This window comes from Ascaphus truei, chromosome 1, assembly GCF_040206685.1.
Source record: "Ascaphus truei isolate aAscTru1 chromosome 1, aAscTru1.hap1, whole genome shotgun sequence".
NCBI lineage: Eukaryota > Metazoa > Chordata > Amphibia > Anura > Ascaphidae > Ascaphus > Ascaphus truei.
Window position 1 is genome coordinate 475,753,830 of NC_134483.1, and position 11,767 is coordinate 475,765,596.

At 54.4% G+C, this 11,767-nt stretch overlaps 1 protein-coding gene across 1 annotated transcript; it reads right to left on the reverse strand.

The window, feature by feature from the left end:
* Positions 1-311: 311 nt before the first annotated feature.
* Positions 312-2,472, reverse strand: LOC142472024 (uncharacterized). The gene is made up of 2 exons (XM_075578672.1): positions 2,206-2,472; positions 312-1,374 (listed from the first exon to the last, which is right to left on the reverse strand). Exons 1-2 carry the CDS (start codon positions 2,303-2,305, stop codon positions 560-562), a joined length of 915 nt encoding a protein of 304 aa, XP_075434787.1. The 5' UTR covers positions 2,306-2,472; the 3' UTR covers positions 312-559.
* Between the last annotated feature and the right edge of the window lie 9,295 nt (positions 2,473-11,767).

Consider the following 11,767-nt stretch of genomic DNA (forward strand, 5'->3'; position numbering starts at 1 on the left):
CTTAAAACAGTCTCCATTGTGTACCTTTGCACATGTCCTTCTACATATGGTGTCAGAAGTTTGGGATGAGAGGTGGTCTTTGAAGTTAGGAGCCGGAGATTTCCTGTGGAATTTTTTTTGTGCTTTTTGCCTACAAACAGCCTGAGCAACATAAACAATCACATGCAGCAGAGATCAGAGTTAAAGCGACACACCCAGGCAGGAAATCTACACTGCACTTAACAGCCTAGAGTGCCTACCGCGTGGTTTGCCTACCCCACCCTACAAACTTAGACAACACAGTTTTTTGTGGAAGTAAAAATGGTCACAGCTTTATTGTTTAACAATACTACCAAATAACTGTCAGCCATAAACTTAGTCCTTTGTCGTCCCTATTCTCGGTATCTTCCGGCGGGAGGAGCCCTCCTCCGCCCGCCCTATTCTACCGTCAACCCGGGAGACACACTCTCCGCCGTGATGGACACTCTCGCCCCTTACTCACGGCCCCGTCATCCGTTCACCCTGGGTCCCCCTTTTCATGGCCGTCTGGGCTTACCCGCATAGGATAGAGCCCAGCTACCTAAGATTGGTGCCAGGGGTACAGCGACCGACCGCCTGCGTCGGCGCCTCCTGCCCGCACGATCTTTTCAGGGGGACCGTTACCTGGCGGCCCATCCGCATTGGGTGGAGCCCCATTTCGGGTATTTACGGTGTCCCTACGATGACTGGCCTGACAGTTCCGCCACCCGGAGGACCCATTAAGGCCACTTACTGGGGACTCACCCCACACACCAAGCTGTGACCCTAAACCCTGGCTGATGATCGTTTGCAAAGGCCTGCGCATGTTATCAATAAAAATATCCAGGCCCTCGTCTGTTAGGTGCACCCCGTCCTTCCTGTGCCAGCTGCGCCCCCTGTCTTCGAATTCCCCATGCTTCACCGTCAGCCCCCCACAAGAGAGGATGAAATTACGGATGTCTCTGTTAACTTCTCGCCTTGCCTTTTCTATGCCGACCCAACTGCGTGCCCCCCTCCATACCAGCCGGGGTATAATCTCCGACCAAATAATGACTGTGTCGCCCCAGAGGGCTTTAAGTCTGGCGCAGTCAGCGCGTATCTGGAGGATTAAGTCTAAAGACTTGGTGGCCGCCATGTCGTTCCCGCCTAGGTGGATCATTATCACGTGGGGCTTCCTGCCGTAAACTGCTAGCGCGCTTGTGATGGTCGGCACCAAATCTCTCCAGCACATTCCTCTCTTACCCAGCCATCGTATTTTCATGCTCTCTCGTGGGATTCCCAGCTGCAGACCCAGCGTGCTCGCCGCCCGCTCCCGGGCCCAGAACATGAAAGAATGACCGATCAGCCAGACTTCCCGCGCTGCGCCTGCATCGCCCACTGTGAAGACAGAAAACATGTTAGAAAACCGCCCGATCATCTAATTACCCCCTTGTTTGGACCTAATGTACCCTTTGTAGGCGTTTGACTTCTACCTCCCCAGTTCCTTAATCTGTGCTATAGGCAGCCCCCGCTCGGATGCTACCGTTGCCGCCCCAATCCGAAACGAGTGGGTCCCGAAATTGGTGGCATCTATGCCTCCTGTCTCCAGGCAACGCTTAAAGATCCTGTTGAACTGAAACTTTGTTAGGGGAGTTGAATCTTTATGTGACAGGAAAACCTCGCCTCCTTGCGGTCGCTGCCTGGCGTAGCGCTTAGCCGCCCTCACAGGGCACACCCTCCTATGCTCGTGCCGTCTCAGGTGCACCCAGGCCCCTTTCCCTGCTTGGTCAGTTTTTGACCTGTGTATGCGGCATGCTACTGTCTCCTCCCCTATGATCACATTTCCCAGCAACAGGCCAGTGTCCCTGCTAGTTTTTGACGCTGCTACAAGTTCCCCTACTCTAAAGGCTCCAAAAAAGGCAAAAGTGAAAGCCGCTTTAAATAAATTTATTTCGAACGGTCCTGCGCATACTGACTCTGCTGCCTTGTTCAAGCTTTGTAACCTTTCCACTGTTACCGGCTCCCTCTTATCTCCCCGCTTGCGCTCCCCTCTGCCCCACCCAATCAGTATTCGCCTGAGGAGGAAATCCTTGGTGATGTCTGTCTGTCCCCCCAACTTCAGGAAAAAGGCGATACCCGCTAGCGTACCGCCCGCCTTAGCCCTTGACATGCCCGCCCGCTTCTGAGTAAGTAAGAAATTGATTAGCTGATGGGTTCTGCTAACCTTACCACTCCCCTTGGAGGCCTTCCTGAAACTGCGCCATTGCCGCCATGCGTTGTTATACGTCTTCCACGTGCGGGGGGCTAGCGATTGCTGCACCAAGGCCATCACTCCCTCCGCCCTAGCTGGTACAGATAATTGGGGCAGGTCAGACCTCTTTCCTGCGTGTCTGGGGCTGCCCGCCTAAATGCAGGCCAGTTAAAGCGGGATAGCGCGTCTGCAATTACATTAAGCTTCCCGGGGATGTGCTTTGCCTTAAAGTTTATGTTCCCCAGCATGCACTGCAGGACCAGCCTGCGCAACAACCTTATCACTGGTGGTGACGTAGTCGATAGGCCGTTCACCGCGTCCACTACCCCCAAATTGTCTGACCAGAATATTATATGCTTGTTAGCTAACTCCTTGCTCCATGTTACGCCGATGCTCGCCACAAACCGGGACCGGACCGCGGGGCTGAGGTGGGGTTATATAATCACCGACCTGAGTCCACGCAGACTGATCCGGAGTGCGCAGTTCGTAGTCGTACATCGCAGGGTCAGGATTGGAGAAGGCAGCATCGTCGTTATGGAAGCAGGAGTTCGGCAACAGGTAGTCAGGATTTCCCCGCTTCAGCTTAGGAGCGTGAGCGCGGGGGTGGCTTCTGCGCGAGGAGCGGCCTCGGCCCATGACGCCGATCTCAGCAGGAGGAGACAGCAGGCTGGCCGAAGTTCACCGCAGGGCAGCGTCGGGTAGAACCAACGCTTCAGCGCAGAAGTCCAAGGCAGGTCACTGCAAGAGGATCGCAGCAAGCCACAGGAAAGGAAGGGTAGCCACTGCTAGGAGGGAATGCAGCAGGTACCGGTGCTGGCAACACGCTTCAGCACAGACGTCCCGGGTAGGCCACTGCAGGAGAATAGCAGCAGGCCAGTGCTGGCATCAACGCTTCAGCACAGACGTCCAGGGCAGGCCACTACAGGAGAATAGCGGCAGGCCACAGGACAGGAAGGGTAGCTACTGCTAGGAGGGAATGCAGCAGTACCAGTGCTGGCATCAACGCTTCAGCACAGACGTCCAGGGTAGGCCACTGCAAGGAGATAGCAGCAGGCCAGTGCTGGCAACAACGCTTCAGCACAGACGTCCAGGACCAGGCCTCTGGATACTCAGGAACTTGGAAGGTAAGAACGCTAGGAGAGAGGCCTGGGGTGGTTTGTGGCAGAGTCAGTAACATAGAGATATGAATAGTTATGCTCGGCGCTGGTTCAGAGCCAACGCCTAGAATATAAAGGGCGGAGATCCAATCACAGGAGGAGGGTGTGTGAGAATTCCTCCAATGAAGTAGCACAGGGCAAAAGCTGCAATGAGAGGCAGCACCTGTGCCATAGATTGCCAGAGGAAGCCTGCAACTGCACAGGTCTGCAAGGCAAAAGTCAAAGCCAGTAGTGGATTCCTTACAGTACCCCCCCCTTCAGGTGAGACCTCCGGACGAACAAGATCCATCACAGATTTGGGGGACATGGAATTGTTCCTAAACCTCCTTAGGCGAGAGGTGGCGTTGAAAGCCCATAGTTTGTTGGGATTCCTTACAGTACCCCCACCACTGGGTGAGAAGCCTGGGTGAACAGGACCATTCATAGGTCTGGGAGACATTGAGTTGTTCCTGAAGTGTCTCCGGCGAGAATTAGGTCCACAATCCAGATGTACATTGGCGAGTGCCATGAAAGACAGCGGTGGTACTGCAGTTCTTGGTACATGGACAATGGGACCTGAGGGCTCCGGAATGGGAACATCGGAAGGACAGTAGCCAGGTGTCCGGTGCATAGTAATAGTCCAAGAGTACGGGACACAGGACACAGATTGTCGGACAAAAATGGCAGAGGGACCTTCAGAGAAGGCAATGTCTTTGGTGAAATCAGCACGGAGGAAGTTGCGAGAGTCTTTAGCTTCCAAGGAATTCCGGGTGGTGGTTAGCAAGGGAATGGGGCGGGAGGGTTCACTACACACTATTGCAGCGGTACTTTTGATACCAAGCAGGGTTGCTATCCCAAGCAATTTGCGAGAGTCTGTAGCAGTGTGTATGCAACTCTTGGTCATGGTACTGGCAGTTGAAGAAGGATCCGCTTCCTTTGGTTTGTGATCTTTAGAGAGAATGAAATCCGAATTTGTGGCTTTGGCGAAGGACATAATAAGCATGTCTATACCCATAGTGGAACCATAGAGAACAGGAACGGACGCTTCAGGTAAAGCGACGAGGTCCAGTAAGGGTGTCTTCGTCTTAGGGAGAGGCCAATTGCCATACAGAACGGGCACTTTGGGCACCGCACAGAGACCTGCGAGTAAGGAGTCTGTTTGAAAGGTGAGAAAACAGATTTTATCCAAAAAACAAGGCAGGCGGTTACGCGGTGCATCAACCTTAGGGAAAAAAGTCTTGGGGTTAAAGCTGGGTGCCTCCAACACAGAGAAAGAAGACAGAGAACTAGAGCTTGGCTTCGGAGTGGAGGTCCCAGGTACCCAGGTCTCACATGATACTGTGGGAGAAGCAATGCAAATTGTTACTGTTTTAAACATAGGGTCTTTAACATCGGTAGCTCCAGGCACCTTTTTGAGAGGTAACCCTAGTTTTGGGACAGGACAGTCAATAGCAAGTACCCCAAGTATTGTGGAAGACACAGAGAAAAATAAGTCCATTTTAAAGACGGGATCTTCTGAAAAAAGGGAACGTTCCAAATGCGATACCCCTGAGTTCGTGGTAGTAGACATACAGTCAGTAGTGGATACCCCGAATACTGTGGGCGAATCAGCGTAAAACAGTATTATTACAGGAATGGGCATCCCAGACTTTAAGTCATTTTTAATCATCCCGGAGGCTGTGGCATGATCCGTGAGAGAAACTGGGGTAAACTCTCCAACAGACACAAGGGATATCTTGCTTGTTACAGAATTGGGTCCCTGAGAATCCCTAGTGAGGGCATCAGACTCCATGGGAGACTTAGTGACAGGGGTTTTGGAACTGATTAAAGGAATTGCAGGTATCACAGATTTAATAGGAGAAATACCTTGCAAAACAGAAATTTTAGTAAAGGTGATAGGCATCACAGATAGGACAGACAGAAGTAAGCTAGGCAAGGTTGCTTCTATAACAGAAGATTTGGCAGCGGCAAAGCTTAACTCAGCGGCTGCTGGAGAACTTTTAACTACAGTGAGAAGGGACTGCAGATTTACAAAGTCAGGGATAAAGGGAGTCTCAAACTTGAAAGCCTGATCCTTCAAAAAGAAGGGCCCTAACTTTAATGGTACTGAGGGAGCAACAGCAGATACGCTGATCTCAGTAGGGGTCACTTGGAAAGGAGCATAATATGTACTGTTCGCTTTAAACCCTAGGATTTGAGAAGAGGAGAACTCAGACAGTGCAAGTGGGGTAACCACGCCTGTGCTGGTCTCTGAAGTGGGTATTTGGGAAGGAGTGTCTGGGACATCAGAAACGACAACAGATTCCACGAAAAGGGGTCTATGCTCAGAAGCAGGGGTCTCAGCTCTCTGAGTGACAGACGGGGTGAGTGAAATACCTAGGAGTAGGGATTCTGCGAACAGGTTTAGAGAAACAAACGGCTCCAGAGTACTTTTTACTGGAGCCAGTATTATTGCCGAAAGTTCAGGGGGCATAACCCCGAGAATTTTAGCCGAGTCAGAGGACAAAAGGGGTTGATCCTCTGAGGCTAAGGAGGTATCCCTGACTGACGAACTAAAGGGATCTACCAAGGAAGATTCACAGGGCTGACCTGCAGGGGTTAACATAGGAAAAACCCCAAGGGTTAAATTACTCTGTACCTGAGAATCAGAGAAATAGAAGCTAGTCTCCGAGAGTGGGGTCATAGGGGGTTCTGCCTCTTGCCCTAGGGACCTATCATTAGACTGCGGAATACTAGGGTTAACAGTAGGAACCTCACAGAGCAGACTAGCAGGGGTTAATACAGAAAAAACCTCGGAAACAGAGCTTAGAATTTTTGGTTTAGGAAAAGAGGGCAAACAGGACTCATTCTCTGGTGCTAGGGAAGACACACTGACCTGGGGACTGCAGGGATTTACAGTGGGGAACGCATAAGCCTGACTAGCAGGGGTTAAGACCGAAATAACCTCAGGGACAGAACTTAGGGAGGTTAACTCAGGATTAGGGAGCGTGGCAGCTTCTTCCTTAGCGGGCAGCGACAGAGAAATGGTTTGACCATTCTTAGGAGAGAGAGGTAACCCCACAGGTTTAGTAACAGGACTGGTAGCACAGAGAATCTGCCAAGCAGCAGCATAGCTGGCAAGGAGGGGATCCTGTTCTATTATGTGAGTGTCTAGTGTTGAGGAAAATACATGGAGTGTATCTTGAGACTGAGCCAACATGAGGAGGGCGCTCTGTTCTACTAGATGAATGTCCAGTGATGAGGCCAGGGCATAGATTGCCTCTTGGGCGTCGGCCAGTTCCAAAGGGTACACGTTATCCCAGGTTAAAGGGGAATCAGGAGAGCGAATACAAGCGGCTAGAGACTGTTTTAAGTTCAGGATGCAGTAAGCCTTAATAAAGAGATCACAACGGCATTGTCTTTGCAAAGGGGTTAAACCTTCATACGTCCACAGTTCATCAACCAGGGGTAGTACTTCACACAAATACTGGCCTTCATAGTGGGACTGATACGCAGGACGGGACATAACTTCAGTTGGAAAATTGCCATCCCCCGCCACGGCGCGGTCCGGTTTTAACGGGCCGAGCATACTGTTACGCCGATGCTCGCCACAAACCGGGACCGGACCGCGGGGCTGAGGTGGGGTTATATAATCACCGACCTGAGTCCACGCAGACTGATCCGGAGTGCGCAGTTCGTAGTCGTACATCGCAGGGTCAGGATTGGAGAAGGCAGCATCGTCGTTATGGAAGCAGGAGTTCGGCAACAGGTAGTCAGGATTTCCCCGCTTCAGCTTAGGAGCGTGAGCGCGGGGGTGGCTTCTGCGCGAGGAGCGGCCTCGGCCCATGACGCCGATCTCAGCAGGAGGAGACAGCAGGCTGGCCGAAGTTCACCGCAGGGCAGCGTCGGGTAGAACCAACGCTTCAGCGCAGAAGTCCAAGGCAGGTCACTGCAAGAGGATCGCAGCAAGCCGCAGGAAAGGAAGGGTAGCCACTGCTAGGAGGGAATGCAGCAGGTACCGTTGCTGGCAACACGCTTCAGCACAGACGTCCCGGGTAGGCCACTGCAGGAGAATAGCAGCAGGCCAGTGCTGGCATCAACGCTTCAGCACAGACGTCCAGGGCAGGCCACTGCAAGGAGATAGCAGCAGGCCGCAGGAAAGGAAGGGTAGCCACTGCTAGGAGGGAATGCAGCTGTACCAGTGCTGGCATCAACGCTTCAGCACAGACGTCCAGGATAGGCCACTACAGGAGAATAGCGGCAGGCCACAGGACAGGAAGGGTAGCTACTGCTAGGAGGGAATGCAGCAGTACCAGTGCTGGCATCAACGCTTCAGCACAGACGTCCAGGGTAGGCCACTGCAAGGAGATAGCAGCAGGCCAGTGCTGGCAACAACGCTTCAGCACAGACGTCCAGGACCAGGCCTCTGGATACTCAGGAACTTGGAAGGTAAGAACGCTAGGAGAGAGGCCTGGGGTGGTTTGTGGCAGAGTCAGTAACATAGAGATATGAATAGTTATGCTCAGCGCTGGTTCAGAGCCAACGCCTAGAATATAAAGGGCGGAGATCCAATCACAGGAGGAGGGTGTGTGAGAATTCCTCCAATGAAGTAGCACAGGGCAAAAGCTGCAATGAGAGGCAGCACCTGTGCCATAGATTGCCAGAGGAAGCCTGCAACTGCACAGGTCTGCAAGGCAAAAGTCAAAGCCAGTAGTGGATTCCTTACACTCCATAACTCTACCGCTACTACATTGGGGAACAACTCCAGGAAAGCCATGTTCTTAGTTAGCCCCGTCTCCACCCAGTCAGCTGGCCATGGACCCGCACACCACTCCCCTCTAAAGTATGCCCCGAACCCGTGCCCCCCTGATGCATCAGTGAATAATTGCAGGGCGTCGCTGGTCTCGCCGTCCGTAACCCACAGCCTTCTCCCATTAAACTCCCTGAGAAAAAACCCCCATACCTCCAGGTCTGCCCTAAGCTCCTTGGTGATTCGGATATGGTGTTGGGGCTTTTTTACCCCCGCCGTGGCCCTTTCTAACCTGCGGTTAAATATCCTGCCCATTGGGATTACTCTGCAGGTGAAGTTTAGCAGACCCAGCAGTGACTGCATTTGTTTCAGGGTCACCTTCCTGGCCTCCCTGACCTGACCTAGGCTCATTCTAAGCTTCCTGACCTTGTCTGCGGGTAAGCGTGATTCCCTCGCCAGCGTGTCAATCTCTATGCCGAGGAATGACAGGATTTCTGTTGGGCCCTCGGTTTTCGCCTCTGCTATGGGAACCCCCAATTCCCTCATGATCCCCTTAGTACTCTCCAGCAAACTGTTGCACTGCAGTGAACCCGGGGGACCCACCAGCAGGAAGTCATCCAGATAGTGCGCAACTGTGCTAGTCCCCGTCTTACTGACTATGCACCAGTGCAAGAAAGTACTAAACGCCTCAAAGTAGGCGCATGAAATGGCGCAACCCATGGGGAGACATTTATCGATGTAATACGCGCCCTCAAATTTACACCCTGTGAATCTGAAGCTGCTGGGGGCTAAAGGTAACAGCCGGAAGGCTGATTCTATGTCAATTTTTGCCAATAGTGCTCCCTCCCCACATGCTTTAATTATCCCCATGGCGGTGTCAAATGATTGGTATTGTACCCGGCATAGCTCCGGGTCTATAGCATCATTCACCGACCCCCCCCTTGGGTATGACAGGTGTTGTATTAGCCTGAATTTGCCCGGGTCCTTTTTTGGCACTACACCCAGCGGGGAAATAATTAACTGGGCGATAGGGGAGGATGCGAATGGGCCCGCCATACGCCCCAATTTTATCTCTTTCTCTATTTTTCCTTTAACTATGTGTCTGTGTGTTGCAGCGGATTTTAAATTACGGCTAACACCCCTAGCTTGTACCACCCCCCCCCCACTGGTATGTGAAACCCCTTACTAAACCCCCCTTCAAGGAACCTTGCTTTTTCCCGGTCGGGGTACCCCCTTAACCAATAGCTTAGCCTGCTAAAGCTGACCGGTGTTGGGGCCTGTGTTAGGTGCCTCCCTTCCTCTAGCCTGGCTGCGGTTGCCCCGGGCTTTGAAACATTTCTTAACGGGGTGGCTACCCCCGCACTGGCTACACACATGCTTGTACTTGCAACTCTCCCCCCGTTTGCAGTATAGGTCGTTAAACGCCCAACACTCCCCTTTGCTGCCTCTGCTTGCTGAGTGACTCCCGGGCCGGCTGCCCGGCCCCTTGCGAAAGGGCGCGTTACCCCCTTGTTTCGTGTTTCCCACTAGCTTCATCCAGAATTCCATGTCCATCTTCCCCAGACTCAACCGTGTATCCCCCTGCCACCTATGCCTGAACTGCTCGTCATAATCCCGCCACGCTGACCCCCCGTGTTCGTCATGTATGTTCTGTATCACACTCATGTATCTCAACACATTATGCAATTCCTTGGGATGTTTTGAAAGGAAACAGTCCCCAAACACAATGAAACCCATAACCCAGTTTGCGTTACTCCTCACTACCTGCCCTTTCTCGCCTGCCTCTCACGCGCGTCTCCTCTCTGCTCGCCCCTTTACAGACAGCTTGAACATATCCACATACTTCCTGTTACATATGTCTCTCTGTGTTCTCCTGGGCAGGTGTGTGTACAGGGGGCTAGTTTCGACTGCAAACGAATCCTCCCCACTGTGGGTGGAAGCCGCCCCTTTATCTTTGCGCTTTCCCTTATCTGTCCTACTCCGCTTTGCCGCCTTGCTCAACGCCTCTACCTATTTCCTAATGCGCTTTACCCCTGGGGTCTCGTCGCTGTCTGCGCCGCTGCTTGCGTCTGACTCGCTGCTCGCTCTCTCACTATTCTCGCTGTCTGACCCTTGGGACTCACAGTCCGACCCTGACCTCACTGACCCCCCATCGCTAACATCACCATCAACATCATCCTCATTACTTTCCAATGCTGCATTTTCATGCTCACCTGATCCTGCGGCCTGTGCACCTGGGTGACCGGTCCTGGGTCGTTTGGCGGCTGCACGGCTCCGGTTGCTGCTTGCCGGATCGGCGACGCTCCCCAGCGCCAATGGCGCCGGTGCATCAACCGGGGGAGGTGCCCGGGACACTGGGAGGCACCCCGCTGCCCCCAGCCGCTGTTGATGGATCCAAGGCTGGTGCCGGCGCGCCAGGAGCGTCTGGCGCGGGTGCACCAGGCGCCGGGGCGTGGTGTGTGGGTGCTAGCGGCGCCGGTGGGTATGGGGTGTAGGGTGCAGGTGCATGCGGCGCAGGGGCGTAGTGTGCGTGATGTGCCGGTGCGTACGGGGGGGCTTGGGACGCGTGGGCGTAAGGCGCGTAGGGGTAAGGCGCGTATGGGTAAGGCGCGTAGGGGTAAGGGGCGTAGGGGTAAGGCGGCAGGAACGCCGGGGGTGGCTCTGCAGCGGTGGTGGGCTGGTTCGGCCCGGCCATGGGGGTGGTGGTTTGGTCCGCAGGGGGGGGGGTGTTATGTATAGCGGGGGGGGCGGTGCGCTGTGCAGCGGAAGGGGGGGGGTGGTATGAGCAGCAGAGGGGTGGTGTGCTGTGCAGAGGAAGGGGGGGGCAGGCAAGCACTGGGAGCATGGCTAACAGCTGCAGGGGGGGGTGGATGTTGGCTGGGAGGGGAGGGGGGACCGTTTTTGCAGGGAGGGGGGGGGGGGGTCATGGTAGGGGGAGCGGGGCCCAGAGCGGCAGGGAGGTGGTTAATGTCCTCTCCCATGAGGGGGGGGGAGAGCAGCCCTCCCCTCACTGCTCTGCTGCGAGCAGGCACCGGAGTGAGGCTGGGGGGCGGAGCCAGCCTGCCGGGCTGCCTCTCTTCCTCTCCGGCTGATAGAGGAGCTGGGAGGCGGCTGGGAGTGAGGCTGGGGGGCGGAGCTTGCCTGCCGGGCAGCCTGCTTCCTTCCCCGGCTGGGAGAGGGCTGCGGCTGCTGCTGTGGTGCTCCCTGCTCGGGCCACTGCCTCCGTGGGGCCGCCGGGCGGGATGTCCTGCGGTCGCGTGCAGGGGCCTGGCTGCTGCTGCTTCTCTGCCTCGTGCTGGCTGGATCCATGCTGCGGTCGGGACACGGTCACAGGTACCTGCAGGGAGAAAAAAAACAAGATTAATGGACGCTGCCTACCCGCGACGGGTTTAAATAGCCCGCCCTCCTCCCCTCCCCTCCCCTTGCTGCGCGCGCAACTCCACGCTGCCTCGTGGTGCGGGGGAGGGGAGGGGGCAGCTAATCCCTGCAAACCCTGGAGGTCACGGCGGCCATTATGAGGGCGCCGGGCCCATTTTGGATCCTCTGCCCTTTTGAAACTCACAAAACCACAGATGGACTCTTTTTCCCAATCCCAAGAGGAGAGAGAGAGACTGCTGAAGCAGGTAAACCTTATTTGCCTATCACAATAAAGTGTAATATGGTCATTGAAATAGG